At 40.1% G+C, this 23,087-nt stretch overlaps 1 protein-coding gene across 13 annotated transcripts in view; it reads right to left on the minus strand.

The window, feature by feature from the left end:
- The window catches only part of magi1b (membrane associated guanylate kinase, WW and PDZ domain containing 1b), a 115,430-nt gene extending 102,600 nt beyond the window's left edge, over nucleotides 1-12,830 (minus strand). For all 13 annotated transcript variants that reach the window (XM_058080229.2, XM_078794860.1, XM_058080205.2 and 10 more), the window contains exon 1: nucleotides 12,071-12,830. In XM_058080229.2, coding sequence (XP_057936212.2) covers nucleotides 12,071-12,368 — 298 coding nt within the window. In that variant the 5' untranslated portion in view covers nucleotides 12,369-12,830. The remainder of the gene's footprint in view (nucleotides 1-12,070) is intronic.
- Between the last annotated feature and the right edge of the window lie 10,257 nt (nucleotides 12,831-23,087).

The following is a 23,087-nucleotide window of genomic DNA, read 5'->3' on the forward strand; positions in this document are numbered from 1 at the left end:
CAGGAGACCTGAGTTCGATTCCACCCTCAGTCATCTCTGTGTGGAGTTTGCATGTTCTCCCCGTACATGCATGGGTTTTCTCCGGGTACTCCGGTTTCCTCCCACGTTCCAAAAATGCTAGGTTAATTGGCGACTCCAAATTGTCCATAGGTATGAATGTGAGTGTGAATGGTTGTTTGTCTATATGTGCCCGGTGATTGGCTGGCCACCAATTCATGATGTACCCCGTCTCTCGCTCAAAGACAGCTAGGGTAGGCTCCAGCACCCCTGTCAGGATAAGTGGTAAAAAATGAATGAATGAATTCCCTTTAATGTGTCATCTTTGCAGTATCAAATGCAAAGATCCTGGATTTGGATTTAAAAATCACAATTTTTCTTCCTACAACCTTGCAATTGCTCCTCACGAGGCTTCACCCTTTTACTTTTACTTATGCTAGCGACCCTGCCTGCTCAGAACGTCTCAAGTCATCTCAAATCTCGGTGCCAAACCAATGAGTGAACCATCTTCTTTCCTTTTTGAAGGCGAGAACCCCAAATGGCTGTATAGGATTCCTACCAAAGAGGAAATGACCTCTTTTGTGTTAATTATAATAATAATAATAATGATAATAATACCGTACAAGTCAGAAACCCATTTCAGTATCAAATAAATAACAGCAGGAGTCCATTTTCAAATAACAACTGATTTGAACCCTCACCAAATGGTAAGCAGTCGTTTCAATGAAATGAGATGAAACACACTACAGCCAAGTCCATATGTGTTGAAATATACCATGATCCAACTTTGTTAAACCCTCTACCCTACCAAGCAGGAAATGCCATGAGTACCTCCGCGTGGAAAGGCAACACAATGGCTGGAGGAAGCAACACAGGAATCGAGGGGGGGGAAGATGATGTCTCTTCTCCGCTTCTTTTCCAGCTGTCGACCCTGATAGCATTGTTCACGTGAGAAGCGTGGCCGTTCTGTGCAACCGACGCAATTTGACACTTTGAATAAAAAAATCCAGTTTTCTCCACTTGGTGAGGAGACACCACCAGACGGGCCAGCCATGTGCGCTGGTAAAACCCCGGGAGTCAGTAGTGTGACAGAGAGAGGAGGTCTGCTTCCCGGTGACTCAGCACGCAACTACAGCACAGTCTGGTTGCGAGCATCCTCTTATCAGCCTATACACATCAAGAAGAATACAAATCAACCACCCCTGAAAAGAAACAGCACGTCTCTGCACCTAAAAGCCCCACAGGGAAATTAGATTTCTTGTCTAATTTATGAGCTCCTAAGCCGAGTAGAGCTTGAGGACATGAAGGGATGTCTATGCAGGCCAGCTTCTTCTATCAAAGACAAAACAGGTGATCGTCTGTGTCCTAAGTAAATTGGAGCAATACAGCATAGTATCAACAGCATAGTAATTGTCATTTAAAAAAAAATACTATATATGTATATTTTTTAGAATCTGCTGATGCGGAGCATTGCTTTTACATTGGAAAAGATTCAATTCCAGCAGCAGGTAGAAAAGATGAGTCGAGTCCACCACCAGTGCGGCCCTGCATTCCAAGCACGGTCTAATTTGATAAGCTATCTGCAGGAATACAAGTCACAGCTGTACAAAAGCAGCTCTTATCTCCACCACTGACAAATGATATCAAGTAGGAAAAGTATAAGACTGGGATGTGGGGAAAAAAGTCGGAATGTGTGTGTGGTGAGGATGTGCATTTGTCACCGTGACAACGTTACAGACCAGCGAATAGAAGCGCAGATGAAATATTCTACATGCTGACTAACCTTTTTCCTGCAATCCTTCAATAAGAACATCCCATAATATACTCAAATACACAGTGTCATGTACACCCAGGTCAAAGGAATGTTTTAGGCAAAAACAGTATAATACCTAGGATCCCAAAGTGGGGTGTGCGTGAAAAACAATTCCGTGCGCCTGAACGCCTCATGGCATAAGGAGAACAAAGCAGAAAGGAGCATGAAGTTGTTGATTACTGTGTATGCATTATATAAACATTCATTCATTTTCTACCACTTATCCTCACGAGGGTCGCGGGGGTTGCTGGAGCCTATCCCAGCTGTCTTCAGGTGAGAGGCGGGGTACACCCTGGACTGGTCGCCAGCCAATCACAGGGCACATATAGACAAACAACCATTCACACTCACATTCATACCTATGGACAATTTGGAGTCGCCAATTAACCTAGCATGTTTTTGGAATGTGGGAGGAAACTGGAGTACCTGGAGAAAACCCACGCATGCACGGGGAGAACATGCAAACTCCACACAGACATGGCTTAGGGTGGAATTGAACTGTCTTCTAGCTGTGAGGTCTGCACGCTAACCACTCGACCGCCATGCAGCCCCCATTATATAAACAAATAAGTCTAAAATGAGTAATTTTATGCCTTAAGAGTGATTTTTTTTATTTATATTGGTGTATGCATGTTTGGATGTTTGACATTACGCTTCAATTTGGTGTTAAATGAATCGTGAGTGGATATTCTGTATCTATTTATCAGTGCTCATGTTTATCAAAATATGACCAAACAAAATACAAGTTTGACCCGGAATTACTATTAAATTAATTAACCAATGTTCAATATTTCAAATTAATTAAGATTTAAAAGATTTTTTTAGTGTGCAGGGGTAGGGAGTCCATGGCTTCAGGTCAATATGTCTGAAGGGGTACACGACTGTAAGAAGTCTGGGAACCACTGGCATGATAAATCTCAGTGACACACAGCAGTCACCTAAAACAGTAAAATACTGATAGGGGTCGGGCCCGGCTGTGTAAACAGTACATTCCTGAGTAGTACAGAGTGCAGAGAAACGGCTTTTTCCATGTTAAATCCCACAAATTACAAAATACCGTTTTGCATTATAGTTGCATGTTTTTTAACTTTAAGACTGTGTGTGTTTGTACAACCAGAAAATGAATTTAAATTCACAATACTATAAATGACAGCTTGATAATTACACCCATACTCAAACATCACAAACCAACAGGAGTTGACCAACGCAAATACCTACCTCACTCACAGTGCAACCAAAAATAGTAAAATAACACGCAATGTAACTGTACCACATGAAGTACACGGGTATCAAAACACACTGCTATATACATACAAAACAATACTATTTATATAAGTTTATAACCCACAAGTTATGCTGGGAAGCCCACGTGCATACAAAAGTTGTCTTCCCATTCTGTGGAAGTGGTAATTTTTTGGCTTCTTACTTGTAAAAAATAAAAATTAAAAACATTTTTAAAAATCAACAAAAACTTCATGTAAATTCAATTATTACGATCAGGCCTGGAACCAATAAACCATCATAAACAATAAATACTATGTGCATAATGTAATGATAGCTTTGGTTGTGTGGTCAAGGTCAGCTTCTCGTGGCATCCGTCAGTCCTTCTCTGTGCTTCATGTCAAGTCATAATGCTGCTTAGCGCCATTTCCATATGGGTATCAGACAGGGCTCGTCATGGTGGCCACTCCAAGCAGTGACACACTCCCCCCCCCCACTTCAGTCCGCACCACATTTGTTGCAGCTGTCACTTTATGTTCTCTGTAAACTGTATGACTGAGTGCCTCTATGACACCAAGCCTGGTGTCACAATAGAAGTACTAACGGCTGGAACTTTTCACTCAATCATAAACATAAAAACAAAGACCATACACAGAAGATCAATTTTAACGAAAAACATATCAAAAGGGAAAGATGTCCTAAGTGTGTCCGTGTTTTGGGACCAAAAATTGCATCCAGCCAGTAAAAGTAAATAAGTACAAGTAAGAAACTGCATGTTCCTTCAGTCTCCAACATGGACAACTCCACTATTGGACAATAAAGGGGCGGCAGACAGACTCCTCCAGTTCCATTCCTACAGTGAATGCTACACCAACCAGCTTTACAAAACCTCATCCGTCTGTAAAAGATCATTCACAACAATATTATGCTCTATTGTCGGCCCTCCTTTGTATTCAGTCTTAATTTACTTATTTTATTAATTTAATTTAATAATTATTTAATTTTTGATTAATTTTATACTTTTATTTATTTATATATTCATAATTAATACTTATATTTTTCCCACACTATTTGTAAATATGCAAATCTTGTATTCTTTTTATTTTAATCATATTGCATTGCATTTTATTCAAGACTTCTTTTTCTTCTGCAATTGAGCTAATGTAATTTCCCTTGTGGCTCAATAAGTCTAAGTCTGTTTAAGTGTCACTCATGTCAATCATTACAGCAACATTGATTGGGGGGGGGTCACTAAAATGTATGTCAAACAATTAGATTGATTTGGCTTTCCATAGAGTGTGATGGAATCTCGACAAAAATATTTGTTTTATTTTTGGTTGTTTTTTCCATGAATGAATATAACTTAACGTCTATTTGTTGAGTGTGCTGCATCGGAAATAAGTCATGTTGTTGGAAAATCGGGCAGGTTATATGGAATATAATGCTTAAATTGACATATTACTCATAAAGCTTCATAAAGTGAAGGTCAAAAACAGACGAGAGAGAGAGAATGAGAGAGAGAACTAAGCTGTCACATAAACACTTTAAGGAACTTGACATTATTGTGATGCCAGTCGTGCAGGGAAAAGATGGCAAGAAGTGACCTCTTAATCAAGTTTCAATTAAGACCCATCCTTTTCCTGTCTTGACTAATTAGCCACTGCCTGTCTAATTAAGATTCTATCACACTGCGTAGGTTTACTCAAGCCTGGCAGTTATTTAAAGTGTACAGTATACAGTCTGTCTTGTGAAAGGTTGTTCTCTTGTAGTCTGTGGTTACACTGCTTGGGATGACCAAGATGCCGCCATTTATGCACATAATATACACACACATTCATAATTTATATATGACAGCACTCTGGTCGCCCCAGATGAAAAATAACTCCCATTCTTCTTTGGTGTTTTGCACCCACAAACATTTATAAGGCCATATATTCATTCCTGTAGTCCTTTTGTTTTGGATTTTCTATGTGTGCAGTTTTTAAATGTGCTTCACTAGAATAGTCTGTGTGAAACAGTTAGAGAGTCATTTGGGGAATTTCAACCACATTGAAAGTTTTTCTGCACCTACTGTGCTTCCAGAGTGAAGATCCTAATAAGCAACCTTTTGGGTTTAAGTATAATAATAATAATCATCTTATAAAAAAAAAAGTAGCAAAAAGAGCATAACATCAACTGACTTTTTGAGCAGCGAGCCGACAGAAAGGCTTCGCCACATTAGCGTGGCCTCCATGAACACAAGCAAGCGTGCTATCTGAAAGCATACCCCAATGATCCCATTCCTGACTGAACACGCAACAAAGAACAGGAATGCTCAAGCCATGTGACACAAGTGCACAATGAGAGGCTGTGAAGCATTCGCTGGCCCTGATGCAAACAGGCTTTGGTCTTGGTAGGAACCTTATTGCAAGCCAACCACGCTCTCTGAGACCCACCTAAAAACCTGCAAAATTTAAATGTCTTTCCAATTAATACAAGGCACGTTTGTTCCATAGAACAATGGCATGAACGAAGTGAGCCCTTTTGTCAGTCATACCGTCTCTTTGTCTTGGTGGATGGAGGCGGGGCCAGGAGCATACACACAGTAGTAGAAATGATATTTCCACCTGTTTAAGTCCGTTTTTAATGTCTGTGCCCCGCCCCGCTTTTAGCTTTTAGCTCTGAATGAATGTTTGGATGTTGTATTTTCATGCGTCGTTTACTCTGTTTTTATTCAACTCTATTGTTATTTCTTTTTTCTCTACTGTAAAGCGTCTTTGAGTACTCTGAAAAGCGATATACAAATAAAATGTATTATTATTATTATTTTGTTAATGAGATTGCACCCTCAGCAGGTATTCTGGAGCCTACCCCAGATGACTTCAGTTGAAACTGGTCACCAGCCAATCACCGGGCACATATAGACAAACAACCATTCACACTCACATTCATACCTATGGACAATTTGGAGTCACTAATTAACCTAGCATGTTTTTGGAATGTGGGAGGAAACCGGAGTACCCGGAGAAAAGGCCCCCCAACAATGGCAAGCGGGTACCTGGGTTCCCCGGATCAACAGTTTAAGAATCCCTCATCCCTCATGAGTGCAACATTAGCCACGATAAAAGTACTGGAAAACAACATTTAAGATGTCGCCGCTCCTTTAAAACGGTCCGGTAATGTTCACCTTAAGAAGTTGAAGGTTAATTATGCAAACACTAAGCATCTCCATACCTGTGAGCTTTGAGATTATGCTGAGAAGAGAATCAGAGTAGGACTCAGAAAAAGAAAAAAAAAAAAAAGACCTTTTGAGAAGATTTGTCAACCCACCCTACACTGCGGCTAGATTAACTAGCAGCCGGCACAACCTCACTGATATGAAGCTTATGACTTTAATTTGGTACGCTGTTGCTCGTAAAGGGACAGTGTGTATCTTTACTTAACTTGAGTGCTTGGCTGAGAGTGTTCTGTTCAACTTTTTTTTGTGGATCCTGTTAGCTTTAAAAAGGGAGAGGCTGCCATTTTGACTTTCTACTATTCAGTATTAGGTCTACGTTATCTTATTATATGTACTTGTAAATGATATTTTAAGGACAGAGCACAACAGCAGTGTGCAGAAATCGTAAATTCGGCCGTCTCTTCTGACATGGTGTTTAACTAAAAATGCCAAGCGTGACAAACTCTTCTTCACACACAATGTCATTGACTCTAATTGGGCTAATTAGGGGGAAAAACTGTCCATTCTTCAGCAAAAAAAAAAGAACCCAGTGTTTTCACATGTATATCCCAGGCTCTGTATTAGTGCAAAAAGGAGCATCCTTCTAGTATTCTGGATTTCAATGGAGGGCTTAAAAATTAAGTGCCGACACACACTTAGAGATCATTTCATCCCGAAGTAAGTAAGACGCTTATACTTACACATCTAACTTCTCTTCCCCCTGCTCACACATGGAAGTTAAAGCCAGAGATCTTTGCTTAAGCCAAACTGGAGAAGGAAATTGAGTCCTTGCACCACGGTCGGAGGATACAAAGGTGGAATAATTGTTTAGGGCAAAAGAAGGGGGTCTAACTTCCTCCAAAGCGAAAAGAAATAAGCACTTCCATACGCAAATGTGGCCAAAAAAGACTATACACATGTAGGTTTAATAAAATAAACACTCTCCACTTAGCGAACCACAATTATAAGCAAAGATGGCAATTAATGAGGCAACGTTCATAAGACCATTTTGGGGGAAACCAAAGTGTGGTGACATGCATTCAATTCTGAAGATGATCTGAAAAGACACGCATGCATAAAACATTCCTCACAAGGCAAACCAAGAAGTCCAAATGGAAGCCTTGTAAGCACATAAATAACCCACAATCCAATAAAAAACTATGTCTACTCCTTTAATTATAGGAATATCCGGGATGTCTACTAAATACTTGAACAATCACTGATGTGATTGTGTGTTTGCACAGGATTAGTTGGCCTCTTTTTATGCTAACCAACAGATGAACGTGTGGGCCACATGAAGTCATTTGGTACACATTTGCAACACAAATCAGTTGAGGACTTGCTAGAAAATGCAAGATACAGCAAGAAAGGGTTCGTTCCCGCGGAGTTTCATACACACATAAACCTGGAGGGCCCAGTACTGGTCCGTAAGTGGGGGCCAAGCGGGATGCTTTCAGGTGCAATGATGATTCATTCATTCATTCATTTTCTACCGCTTTTTCCTCACGAGGGTCGCTGGAACCCATCCCAGCTGTCCTCGGGCGAGAGGCGGGGCACACCCTGGACTGGTCGCCAGCCAATCACAGGGCGCATATAGACAAACAACCATTCACACTCACATTCATACCTATGGACAATTTGGAGTCGCTAATTAACCTAGCATGTTTTTGGAATGTGGGAGGAAACCGGAGTACCCGGAGAAAACCCACACATGCACGGGGAGAACATGCAAACTCCACACAGAGATGGCCGAGGGTGGAATTGAACCCTGGTCTCCTAGCTGTGAGATCTGCGCGCTAACCACTAGACTGCCGTGCCGCCCGTGCAATGATTAAAAAGCATCAATTTTTTTCAATTTAGGAAATATGTGCCATTATATTATTTATTGGCCACACAGCTAGGAGACCCGAGTTCAATTCCACCCTCGGACATCTCTGTGAGAAGTTTGCATGTTCTCCCCGTGCATGCGTGGGTTTTTTCTGGGTACTCCGATTTCCTCCCACATTCCAAAAACATGCTAGGTTAATTGGCCACTCCAAATTGTCCATAGGTATGAATGTGAGTGTGAATGGTTGTTTGATTATATATGTGCCCTGTGATTGGCTGGCGACCAGTCCAGGGTGTACCCCGCTTCTCGCCCGAAGACAGCTGGGATAGGCTCCAGCACCCCCACGACCCTCGTGAGGATAAGCGGTACAAATCCAATCATTTTTGCATTTATATATTTGTGTGTTGCGAGCAGCAACCCTTCCCTTTTGTTCGACGGCCCTTGAACGCACCATTGTGCCTCCCACGCTGCACAGTTAGACTACTATACTGTACACATCGTAATAATAATCCCTCTGAAAAAGTAACTCCAGGCTCATACTGGTGGATGGTGGCTCTGTATTCAATTTGTGCTGTTCATATGATGTTGCTACTGCCCATCTAGGGGTCGGACAAGGTTGGGGACCACTGCCGTAGTGGGAATGCAAGCCTGATTCACACTCTAGCACAGTACGGTGAACTCAAACTGTCCCGCTTAGTGTAAAGGTGGCTAATAATAGTAGGTGTGTACCGATGCAATATTGATATCAGCCATGAGGATCCTTGCAAGAGCACAAAGGCTGTAGTACAATGCTGTCCGAAACAGCAATAAAATGACTTTTTCCTTGTACTGTACCTACTGTTGCCGCCTATTGTTCTTTGTTTGAGTCATATCACTCGATCTAGCATTTTCTAACATCCTTCATAACAAAATAAGTCATAAAAGTGTGTAAGAATCGTCCTGATATCGGATCAGAATGATATGGCCAATATCGGTATCATATCATTCATGACAAAGTTACAATCAAGAAACATGAAAAGTGATGAGGAACCTTTAAGAAGGCTGCTGTGCCTTCAACGCAACTGTGTTATTTTATAGGGGCTAAAATAAGCCACATAAATAGTCTGCATGAAGATACCACATTTTCACATGACCAGAAAGCACACAGTGAGATCAGCTGCTCCCCAATTACATAACCCGAATACGATAATCCCTCACAATATCACAGTTGTATTATTCTCTCATTAATTAATGAACGAGTGCTGTTTTGTGTTTGACTATGGCCTATTGTTAGCCAAAAATATGCATTTTTAATTAAATGGTATGTATTCTTGGCCTAAAAATGGATAAATTGCTAACTTAAGGCCTGGTATATGTACTGTAGAGTACAGGAAGTTGTTCAGTATCCTCGGCACTGATTGGCTCACCCTAATGCAGCATCCTTGTGTGCTTCCTACATTGTTGTTACACAGCGGAAGGCATCTTTACTCGTGTTACAATACAGTACAGTACAGTATTATTTTTATATATGAGTGTAAGGCTGATTATGGGGTCTTATTTCATGTCTACAAGGCTCTAATATTTTTAAAAAACATGTACAAAAGTAGAGTAAAGTACGAATATATTCAATTATGAACATTGATACAGTATATCAAGGAAATTAATTTACCTGGAGTCAATTAATAGTAATAAACGCATGTTGAAATAGCTTTAGAGGATCAATACACAGTACAATGGCGTTCTCTTCACTCGTGCATGCGTGTGTGGTGGTCTAACATCTCACTTTCATGCGTCTCATCATACAGCCGGTAATGGATAGTAGCAGAGCTTCCTTGACAGACGAATTCCCTGCTCACATCACACTTGATTCGAGGGAGAAAATGGCACACGTTCCGGGTAAAATTAGGTCAACCTGATTTTACAGATGGCCCTCGTAGCTGAGCATATTTTCCCAATTAAAACCGATTAGGGAGGGGAAATTCCCAGACAGCGTGAATTATTAAAAACGATCAAATGGAATGAGATCACGTGATTGTTGTACGGCGGTGACACCAGACATTCCCAGATGGGGCCCTGGAAAAAAAAGAGGAGCAGCTGGGAGAGGAGATGAAAGTTTAGAGGTACCTCCTCCGATTGTACAGTTGAAAACAGTCAACGCTAAGTGATGATGGAGAACAAGTTGCAACTCAGTGAAGACTCACAAGTTCAAATTCCATCCTCGGCCATAATTCCATGCCTCAGACATAATGAAACTACATAAATAATAATAACTATAATGTCACTGTCTATCCATGCCATCCATTTTCTGTACCGAAACTATTTATGACTTTCAAAATACCATTAGAGCCCTCTGGATATTAAATAACACCCCTATAGTCACATTTACATTCATATTAGCCAATATAGTAGACATAATAAGAGAATAAGAGATGGCTGCACGGCGGTTGAGTGGTTAGCGTGCAGACCTCACAGCTTGGAGACCCGAGTTCAATCCCACCCGCGGCCATCTCTGTGTGGAGTTTGCATGTTCTCCCCGTGCATGCGTGGGTTTTTTCCGGGTATTCCGGTTCCCTCCCACATTCCAAAAACATGCTAGGTTAATTGGCGACTCCAAATTGTCCATAGGTATGAATGTGAGTGTGAATGGTTGTTTGTCTATATGTGCCCTGTGATTGGCTGGCCACCAGTCCAGGGTGTACCCCGTCTGGGATGGGCTCCAGCACCCGCTGTGACCCTCATGAGGATAAGCGGTAGAAAATGAATGAATGAATGAATGTTCAGGAGATCAAGTCGGACACCAATCATGGCGTTTGTTGTTTTTTTTAAAGACATACAGAGCAGGTTCTTGCTCTTTTGTTGTGTAGCCTTCAATATGAGACCCCAAATCCCTGAGATGAGATGTCCGTGACAGTAACTATTCACGTTTTTTTACTTAATTTACAGCTTTGGAGCAGCAGTGGATGAAAAATCCTGACGCAAAAACGCACCATTTCATACGCAACTGTAACATGACCGCTCCTTGATAACTACATTTGATAACCAAGATGTTCCCTAAGACAGAAATACTCCAAAATAATCCACTAAGGTCCTGTCCACACATAGGCGGGTATTTCATAGAACAAAGTACACACATACCCGCAAATATTTGGTACTAAAAACTAAGGTTTTCAACCAAAGTGTGCTCACTACCTGCGTCAACTTATTCTGTGACGTCACACACGCAACCTGTGTTTACATCAGAAACAACATGGCTGCCCTGGGAACATAGAATTGTAAACATATGACAATGTACAGACAGAGCTGTGTAAATATGCTAAAAATAGAAGCTAAAGCTAGTCAATTTGTTCAATAACAAGACAAGCTAGATCAATATGATTGCCAAGACATGTTATCAAGTGTCCCAATTCAGTTTCTGGAGGTATTCATCTCAAACTTGAAAGGCTCCGAACTGAGCAACAACACAACAATTTAGCACTCCCATTACTTTAGATCAAAAACAAAAAAGTGGAAAAAAAAGGAGTCTGCCACGCTACGCTAGGAACCTGTCACAGTGGTTCAGTCTCAAACCCACTGGGCCCTGCTGGGTCAAGATGACCATGAGAAAACCAGATCAGCCACACTGGCCTGCTGTTCCGATTCTTGTCAGCTGCCACAAATGAAACTAGTCTAGCCACTAACAGCACCGCACTAGCACAATATAAAGCTATGACAAGGCCAATAATAAAATAAAATAAAACAATAAATAAAACGGAAATGTGAGGGTAAGGTGTCAACCAAACGCCATTGTGAAATGTGGCAATTTAAGGCAGGCTTGTAAACTGAACACATCAGCCACACTCAATATAAAACATTACTTTACTCTTGAATGGTTGCATTTAGAGGTGAATACATCTTGCCGAATTGAAAAGTAATATCTTAAATATCGACAATAACAATTAGAATATAATAATACCTGTTTTTGTTACTTGTGGCTCTTAGCAACATGAATGCAATAGAAACTTTAAGGGGTTTGGTGTGTTCCACTTGGGGTGCTTACCTTGTCTGACGGTTTTTAACCTGACGGGACCTTTGCAGCTCTTTATGAGCGTCTGCACGTCGTATAGAGGTAATCCTGAAATGGGAAGGTTCTCCACCTCCAGAAGAAGCTCCCCATCAGATAATTGTCCACTGTTGTAAAGCACTTGATTCTGCTTAGGTTGTCCGATAAAAGCGAACTCTCCATTCTCAGCACCGCCGCGCAGTGGTACGTTCAAGTCCCCGCGGGCATCTTTGGACACGGAGCACTCGTTCACACGGGAGGTCCAGTGGTTCTTCCTCAACGCGGGGTTGGACATGTTGGACAGCGGGACACAAGCAGGCGGACTGCGCCGCTGGAGTGTGTTGAAAAGAGTCACAACGCGGGTAGATTTCCCAGTGAAGCGCAGCAAACTTTCTGTTGCTTCCACAGAAACATGAGCGCCTCTGACAGTAGTGTCGCACCGAAGGAATCAAGCCATTGTTGTCCACCTGGAAGTCACTTCTGGCGGCGTAGACGCTCTTGTATCATTTCCTCAACATGTCCGGTGGTACCATGTCATATTAACATTACATGTGACACCGGAGTTCACTTAGCAAATTAGCACACTTACTTAAACTCACTTCGAAGGTCGTTTTCTTCCTTTTTGTCAGAAGCGACGGTTTGCTATCTCTGTCCCCGCTCGTTGACTTTACGATCCCGGACTCGTTTGAGCAGGTAAGACGCCGCCTGTCCCTCTGACTCGGAGCTCCACACACAAACGCAATGAATGTGCTCTGCGCCTGGTGCGTTCAAGCGGTGTAGGAAATATTGCACTTCGTGCGTCACATGAGCGACTGAACAATATGGATGTATGAAAAGGCAACATTATTGATCGATATTTATCTAGACACATTTATTCAATCCACACGTATGTGTAATCGTGCTAGCTACTATAGGTAACACAGTTACATGTCTGTTTTATCCGTCTATTTTGAACGTAATGTTTAATCACAGATTTAACTTCGTACAAAACAAATAAATGCCAGTTTAATAAACGTATTCATGTTGCTCTCTAAGTTTGTATGTGTGATTTTTAAAAAGCTAAAAATCCAACCAAGTTGACAAGTACTAACTTAATAGTGTGTATTTGACGCACACAATTTGGAGAACTTGAAAGCAGCAGCAACCCAAATGCGCATGCGTGGTCCTTATAGGTGCTTATAATGAGTGTTCCAATAGCAAAAGCTATTGACGTATTTATTAGACTCTGGCACCGTGTAGTTTGTGATTATTAAACGTATAAAACTCCTGTTTTATAACTTAATTATAGCTTTGGTCTGATAAATATTAAGTTGAACGCACAATAAAAATATTTATAAAAATATACATAAATAATATTTTAACAAATGTACTCTTCACTTATAACAAGGAATCTATCTATCAGGCCTAGTATGAGGACTTATTAAAATGAAAATAAAAACTCAATGGCCCTGAGTCAAAGGATGAGCCTACCTGCCAGGATTGTTGTATTTCAGGTTGGACCAGTTGAGGTACATTTTTGTTCATTTATGAGTAACACACACCTTTCCTCTCGGCTTATATGGACACCTGAGTGTGTGCCTCTTACCTATTTTGTCCCTTATGTTATCCATTCATTCTCGATACCACTTGTACACACAAGGGTGGAGGCTGGAGTCTATCCCAGATTACATATAGACAACCATTCACTTTTGACACCTATACGGATAAATCTAGAGCAGGGGTCTCAAACACGCGGCCCGTGCAAGTTTGATATGGATGCTGTATGGTATCATGTACGCAGAAAAAATTATTACGTTTGATTAATGTTCATGTTAAAGGTTAAATAACTGTTAATAGTTATCCTCCCTATCCGTGTGGAAGTGGTAAGTTTTTGGCTATTTAAGTTTAAAGGAAATAACTTGAAGGCTACCGTTTAGGTCGCTAGCTCTCTAGTTTGCGAGTTAGCATGTGTCTCAAGACCCTGCAGTTGCGCAATATGTTGTAAATAAAAAGAGTATAAATGTGACTATAGTCGTGTTTTGTCATGTCTACAGGGCTCTAATAATGCTTTGTTCATTTTAATCTGAAAAAAATTATTTGTCTACCCACCAACTATATGTGGTTTCTTTACAGAGTTTTTATTATTTGCCGTTTTATTATTATTATTATATTTATTTATTACTGATTGATTTTCTTTATTCTTGATTTGTTTATTTATTTTTCATCTTATTTTGTGTAAAAAAAATTGGAACCAAAGCAAAGTTTATTCATTTTTCTGTTTTTAATAAATGCGTTTTTTTTGGAAAACCTGATGCGGCCCAGTCTCACCCAGACCCTAGCTCCAGTGGCCCCCAGGTAAATTGAGTTTGAGACCCCTGATCTAGAGTGTCCAGTGAACCTAACATGCATGTTTATGGGATGTGTAAGAAGGTCGATGATGATAATAATGCTTCTGCAAAAAGACTATTAAGTAAAACAGCACTTACACGGTGCTCCAACGTAAAAAATACATCAAGCAGCGCTATTGAATGATACAAGACTCCAAAGCTTCTGAGCGTCTGTGCCAGCTTGCAATCATAAATATCGCCCAAATCAGATCGACAGAAGCAGACCTCATTGCCACTGGCTCCGACTTCCTTCTTCCTCTTGCACCCATCCGTCAGTCAGAATGTGTCAGCATCTTCCAAGTCACTGTCACGCTACCGCTGCCTGTCCGTCCGCTGTCATGCACACATTTATGGACAATCTTTACATTCCAACTACCACTGTTGTCTCATCCGAGCATCACTTCATGCAACATCTCACGATTGACACATCTTATATTAAAATTTACATAAAATCCAGAAGAATATGAAGTAAATGTCAGCTCCGTCATCTGCAGGATGGCAACACGGATGCTGTCATGGAGCATCTTCACTGCTTTCATATTTGTCATTTCCAGTCCTTCTACTGTTGCTTTGTGACGGCATAAGTGAAGAGGAAGTCTTGGATGATTATCCACTGTCATCCATTGTTTCCTTTCTTTCTGCCTGGTGGCGGCTAGCACTGATGTAGAAGTAACAACAAAGGCGAGATGGTCAACAAAAGCCAGAAAGAGGGGGATGGTTTACACAAACAAGAAGACATAATGAAGCTACATAAATAATAATAATTATAATGTCACTGTCTATCCATGCCATCCATTTTCTGTACCGATTGTCCTCACTTGAGCATAAAAAAACTATTTATGACTTTCAAAATATCATTAGAGCCCTCTGGACATGAAATAACACCCCTATAGTCACATTTACATTCATATTAGCCAATACAGTAGACATAATAAGAGAAGATGGTTGAGTGGTTAGCGTGCAGACCTCACAGCTTGGAGACCCGAGTTCAATCCCACCCTCGGCCATCTCTGTGTGGAGTTTGCATGTTCTCCCCGTGCATGCGTGGGTTTTCTCCGGGTACTCCGGTTTCCTCCCACATTCCAAAAACATGCTAGGTTAATTGACGACTCCAAATTGAATGTGAGTGTGAATGGTTGTTTGTCTATATGTGTCCTGTAATTGGCTGGCGACCAGTCCAGGGTGTACCCTGCCTCTCGCCCAAAGACAACTGGGATAGGCTCCAGCACCCCCCCCCATTAACTTTTTGATTACTTCCGCATTGTTTCATACATTACTGATACCTGGTGACCAGTGTTGAATGGTATTATTATTATTATGTCTCTGAATGCATCTTCTGAATGCCTCATATTAGTATTTTTGTTCATTCAGCAATTTTCAAGCTTAAAATTTGCAAGGTCAGTAAGCCTGAGGTTTGAAACTATACTGAAGTTTGGCTTTTGAATTGTAAATACGCAATTTGGAGTGATTGTAAAGTGCTGGGGGGGGGGTAGTGAGGCGTCTTCCTTTAATTCATTCATTCATTCATTTTCTACCGCTTTTCCTCACGAGGGACTGGTGGCCAGCCAATCACAGGGCACATATAGACAAACAACCATTCACACTCACATTCATACCTATGGACAATTTGGAGTCGCCAATTAACCTAGCATGTTTTTGGAATGTGGGAGGAAACCGGAGTACCCGGAGAAAACCCACGCATGCACGGGGAGAACATGCAAACTCCACACAGAGATGGCCGGGGGTGGAATTGAACCCTGGTCTCCTAGCTGTGAGGTCTGCGCACTAACCACACGACTAACCAATACTAACGAATACTTCCTTTAATTTAATATCACACCTCAGGAAGAATCACTCGGTAGTACTTACAGCAAAATACCAACTACCTACTTTGCTTTGCTCTTATACAGATGTTTGTGCCACATCGAAATGTGCAGCTTTCAAAATTGTGTCCTTGCTAGTATCTATCAGTAGAAAGCCAATATGCAGCATCTCTATTCTGCATATCTGTAATGTATCTTTGTGTTTGTTTCACATGTCGACATATACAATTATTTTATGTTAATATTTCATATAAATAAGGCCACACTTGACCTCTTACTAAAAGTGGCGTGACTTCACGCTGAAGCAGCATTTGGCACATCTGTAAAGCAGCATCCGTCATAAATAAGTAAAAAGCCCACAAAGCTGTTATCTCTGAGGCCTATAGCTGCGCTATAGCATAACTCCATATAAGCACCCGGCTTGGCCCCCTTTGTATTTCACGTGAGAGTTGTTCACGTCATGTTCACTGACCCGTGATTTACAGAATAGTTGCTCATCACTTAACACGAGCCCTGTAAATGAGAAGGATCTTTTTTTTTTTTTTTGCTGTACCCATCATTTTAATCTTCTTTACCTTTGCGGCCTGATAATGCCTCATTCATCATAATATTCACAAAGCATTAGCGGGAAGTAGAGAGTGATAGTAGATCGAGAGAATGAGAAAGAGAGAGTAAGGGAAAAAATATTGTAAAATCCTTTTAACCAAAGCAGTGCTGTAAAGCTCAGCATTGGTCAGGAAGATTAAAGATGAATGGCTTGGACCAAAAATGATAATCAGACTGGGCGGTCATATCACAGCCAATGACCTTTTGTTGATACAGTGACATATGATATATTTATACACTACCGTAACAGATTTTCTCCAGAAAAAAAGTCTTAAAAGTATTTTTCCCGACTATAAGTCACACTTTTTTCATAGTCCGGCTGGTCCTGCAACCTGTACAGTGCTGCGATTTCTTATTTTCTTGCAAATTTCTCACACTTTAACTTTTCAGATCATCAAACAAATGTAAATATTAGTCAACGACAACACAACTGAACACAAAATTCAGTTTTTTTGGATGACAAAACATCCAAACCAACATGGCCCTGTGTGAACAAGTGATTGCAAATCAATCAAAATGTTATAAAGCCATTTCCAAAGCTTTGGGACTCTAGCAAACCACAGTGAGAGCCATTATGTACAGATGGTGAAAACATGGAACAGTGACAGTAAGCTTCCAGCCAACTAAAATGACCCCAAGAATGCAGCAATGACTCATTCAAGAGGTCACAAAAGACCCCACAACAACATCCAAAGAACTGCGGGCCTCGCTTGCCTCAGTTAAGGTCAAAAACAAAAAAGCAACAAACAAAAATAACATTATGGCTCGTCACAATTTTGCCAGAAAAAATCTTAATGATCCCCAAGGCCTCTGGGAAAATACTGTGTTGTCTGACAAGAGTGTAAATAAAGTAAAGAACATTATACCAAAAGTAAAATATGGTGGTGGTAGTATGATGGTCTGGGGCTGTTTTGCTGCTCTAGTTATTAATTTTTAATCACTTTTAATCACAGGGTCATGTTTTCTTCGTTTCATGTTTCTAACATTCCTGGCTTCCCTATTCTTGGATGCTGCGTTTACATTCATGACCTTCAAATAACCCCCAGGTGCATTCAATGACCCCACAACAACATCCAAAGGACTGCAGGCGTCACTTGCCTCAGTTAAAGTCAAAAACAAAAAAGAAAGTAAAGAACATCATACCAAGAGTAAAATATGGTGGTGGTAGTATGATGGTCTGGGGCTGTTTTGCTGCTCCAGTTATTCGTTTTTAATCACTTTTAATCACAGGGTCATGTGGGTTTGGATTTTGTCCGTCTCCTATTTCTAACATTCCTGGCTTCCCTATTCTTGGATGCTGTGTTTACATTCATGAACTTCAAATACCCCCAGGTGCATTCAATGGTTATAATTCCTAAACGGGAAATGATTCATGAGACTTCTTAAATGAAAGCGGAAAGTCTAGACTTGAACGGCACAGTGAATGTTTCATTCCGATACATTGCCGCGGTGTCTAAAGGCACCAAAACTGTACTAAATCCTCCTAATACAGATGTAGTCCATTTTTCATGCGGTTCATCGCTACACCCCGGGAGTGACTTATACACACCGGTCACCATCTTTGACTGCTTAAATTAACGTTAGGAGACCTGGCAACCATCCCGGCAATAAAACATCAGCTCGATCTGGAAGCTGCAAATGTTCTTCGCTGCCATAACTTTAATGAGGCACAGAGAAGCTGTCCTGTGGTCCCGCTCATAACTTTCTCCCGTTTGTAAACCTGCACACGCTGCCAGCAGCAGACAAGAAGATGCCATCTGTCTTGCATCACGCTCCTCATTTCACCAAAAAAATGCATCATCGCTTTACAGCAAGAGTAAGAACACTCGGCGTGATGCCTTCGGATGCTTGATCTTTGGGTCAATGAGTCAGGATCAGTCAGAATTGCTCTCCAAAGCCCCTCCTGTCAGCGGGAACCCAGAGAAGATCATCTCCTTTTTTGGACTTGGAGCTGAGCAGAGTGAAGTATCATTTTGGGGGGGTGGGGAGGGGGGGGGTTACAGTAAATGAAGACCAGGTATTGTCCATTATACTGCTGACGTTATCATGTAAAGCCGATCTTAAAGACACGCAACCGTAAGTTTGGGTGTATGTTCATCCATGGCACACCTTTCACCTTTTTATTTTATCTTCACCTTTTAATTTATTTTACATTTTATCACTGTTGTAACTGTAATCATTCATAGAATGGTACTCTACGGTAAAGTATTCTACGGACTCCTAATTGGGTCGTTTATTTCCACTAAGGGCAACATGCAGAACATGATGGGTTTTTTTGATTTAAAAAAAAAAAAAAAACTTCTGAAATTTCCACCTTTCCCAAAATTCCGAACTTCGCCCAAAAAAATTTCCATTGAAAATGAATGGGCCATTTTTCCAAACATCCTCAATTTCTATATTTTTCAACGGATTCAATTTTTCTAATTATGGAAGTCTTCCACCCATCAAGCACTTCAAAATTAAGTATTTTACACATTCCAGAATTTGTAATTTTATCCAAAATTCCCAATTTTCTGGAGGCCTTTTGCCTTTTCTAAGAAACTCAACAAAAATCAAAGCTTTCAACTCATTAAGGGCATTGAGGTTATTTTGTACATGCCAAGAATTCCCACTTTCTCGGCGTTCCCATTTTCGTTTGTTTATTTTGTTTGTTTCTCATAAGATTTAAACTCTAAAAAAGTCAGCTATTTTTCTTTACTATTTTAACTCTATGTTACTGAAATCTTATTTTGCATCATTAAAAGCTTATTAGCGTTGCAGCTTTTTTCTCGTAATATTTTGCCTTTATTCTCATGAAATTACAACTTTCAATTTCTATTTCCATTGGAATTACGACCTTATTCCCATAATATTGTCACTTTTATCCCACCGACCCAATTTTCAAAAAAATTATATCTTTATTTGTTGATTTGTTTGTTTGTCATGATATTACAACTTGAAAAAAAATATTTTTCCTTTAATATTTCAACTTTATGCTACTAAAATGTAATTATATTGTGCAATGTATTACAGTGTTATTCTTGTAAAATTACAAATTTTACCATTGGACTACAACTTTTTCTCTTAATAATTAATAATAACTTTATTTTTGTAAAATTACTCAATTTTTGCTCTGTTTTTTAAAGGTTTCTTGTGAAATTATATTTTTAGAATGTGTCAAGGACCAAAAAAGTATTATCATATACTAAACTATCAATACAAATTAATACATGAAAAAAGCACTTCCACATCTCTAAGGGTAACTTACTATATGTGCGCTTTTTCATCATAAATACCTGATATTTGATTGAATTTTGAAGTTGTAGATATATATTCAAAGTACAGAGACCAAACCGTCTCCTTCGAGAGTAAACAAAAAACAGCTTGGCGATTGAGATGACGTCAGTTAAATGCGTCCGCCTATGACGCCATTTAAGCTGCGACATGAGTTCCCTTGGTGGCTGGACAAATACGGTAAGTAAACAAATTAGATGTGTGTTGTTAGCTCCAAAAACCGACACAGAGTAGCGTATTTTGGACTTTTGGAAGCCTTTGAAAATACAAATTATTCAGACACGAACTGCATCACCAAAGTAATTTGAATATCCTCTTTTTAAAAGGCAAAATAAACGGTAAAACACGATAAAAAAAGGCACACAAATAACGACAGCTCTTCCATTCACACGCAATTTCAACATAGTCGAAGTTGCCTTCTTAGTTATTATATACTTTTATGTTTACAATATAGAGGGAACATTTTTTTTAAAATGGCCCACAGGCAGCACTTTGGATGTGTAATTACAATGATTGGCGCCCCCTTGTGGCCATGTTGAACCATCCATTGGTGCAAAAAAGCTACAGTACACCAATATAATAAATCCTATTTATTGCATTTACTATTGTTGGCACCAATAATGGACTGCAAAGAATATATTAATACAGTCGTTAGAATTTTCCATGATTTGTTTTATTTTCAAGCATAGATATAAATATAAATATAAAGCATTCAGAAAATATATTCCAAGATCCTGTGATTGATGTGTAGTATTCTACATCGGTCACTAGGTGTCAGTAATGTTCCGTAAGACACACAACAGGCTGTTATTGCAGCTTTGAATGATGTCACAACAGGCACAATACTTCCTAATTATTTTATGATTCAGTGAGTAGCACACTCTGGTGAATAAATGCAATAGGGGTTGGGCAGACCTGTCAACAACACCAGCGAGTACACAAAATGCTACAGAAGTCGCTAAATACTTGCTAATAGTCGCTAAATACTCGCTAGATTTGTGGTTAGTCACTTTTGACATATTATGTCATCAAGGACGGTTGAAATGTCACCAGACATATGACGAAATCAGCATGTTGGCAACAGCGGCCGTAACCCACGGCAAGCTAAAACTCGACTCTGAACCCCTGACGTCACTTCCTGTGCACCACTTCCTGTCTGCTCTTCTTGGGAGCACATTTATAGCAACACAAGATTTGTCTTAAATGGCTGATTTACTTGTATTATGTTTACTATATAAGTAATTACTTTTATTATGTTTACTATATAAGTAATTACTTTTATTATGTTTACTGTATAAGTAATAGCTGACCATAGGGGTGTTTAAGTCGAGACGGCTCTCATAATGTTAAAAGCATATTTAGAAGGTTGTAAACATTCTAATGAAGAAAATGTTGCGTTTCTAAAAAAGGAATCCGACATTGAAGAAATTCGGGGACTGGGACCAATTAACCGCGATAAACGAGGGATTACTCAGGTGTTCGAGTGGTCATCTCCCAACCAGAAGGTTTCCGAGTTCGATACTCCGTCCACCCGTGATCATGATATCAATTCGATGTTGATTTTAAAAGATGAAGGCTCTGTGTGTAAAATATAAATAACACGTCTTTATTGAATTTGTGTTTCAATCTCACAGCAACATCTTTAAAGCAGGATTTGTCTTCATTTTTATTTTTTCATTTTTCTATGCAGATGTTTCCTTCAGAACGGGGAATCACTATGACTTCATCGCACGGTGGTACATCTGCTTCAGGTGAGGTCAGTAGAATAACAAATGGCAGTTTTCATTTTCATATTTGAATGAAGACGAACATTAAACGTTCCATAGAGTATGACTTCCAGGTACGGGAAGGTGTGGAAACATCCCCACTAAAGGATGATTATGAACACAGTGATACAACAGGTAAAAAGGGATATCCAGAGTCAGAAATATGTCAACATATTACATAACATTCATTACAATCAAAATTATGGATCAACTCAGGGGTGGGCAAATTTTTTGACATTCGGTTACAAAATTTGCGGGAACCTCAAAACAGATCGACATGCTTGCTCACGGTGCGACCAAACCCAAACTCAACACATCCACAGCAAGTAACTTCAAAGTGTTACTTCCAAATGCCCGCAAGGTATGCTGGGTAGTCCAGCTGAAACAACATGAACTACGACCTCCAAGAGTATAAGTTTGAGAGAGAGAAAAAAACAGCAAAATGGTGGGAGAAAGAGTATCACAAGCTACCCAGCATGCCTTGCGGCATGAATATATGGGTTTGTTTTGGCATGGTTAAAAGGGAAAAGAATTTGAAAATGTCCTGTGGGTCAGTCCACAAGCTACAGTTTGCCCACCCATGAATTCTGTATGGAATTTATTAATGATCAATCATTTCTAGAATGGTGGCAGAAAGAGTACCACAAGCTACCCAGCATGCCTTGCGGCAGGACTATATGGGTCTTTTTTTGGCATGGTTAAAAGGGAAAGGAATTTGAAAATGTCCGGTGGGTCGGTCCACAAGCCACAGTTTGCCCACCCATGAAATCTGTATGGAATTTATTAATGATTAATCATTTCTAGAATGGTGCCAGAAAGAGTACCACAAGCTACCCAGCATGCCTTGCGGCAGGAATATATGGGTCTTTTTTTGGCATGGTTAAAAGGGAAAAGAATTTGAAAATGTCCGGTGGGTCGGTCCACAAGCTGCAGTTTGCCCACCCATGAATTCTTTATGGAATTTAATAATGATCAATTATTTCTAGAATGGTGGGAGAACGAGTACCATAAGCTACCCAGCATGCCTTGCGGCAGGAATATATGAGTCTTTTTTTTTGGCATGGTTAAAAGGGAAAGGAATTGGAAAATGTCCGGTGGGTCGGTCCACAAGCCACAGTTTGCCCACCCATGAATTCTGTATGTAATTTATTAATGATCAATCATTTCTAGAAAGGTGGGA

This window comes from Doryrhamphus excisus, linkage group LG11, assembly GCF_037039965.1.
Source record: "Doryrhamphus excisus strain RoL-2023G ecotype Guam linkage group LG11, RoL_Dexc_Guam_v1.1, whole genome shotgun sequence".
In the NCBI taxonomy this organism is placed as follows: domain Eukaryota; kingdom Metazoa; phylum Chordata; class Actinopteri; order Syngnathiformes; family Syngnathidae; genus Doryrhamphus; species Doryrhamphus excisus.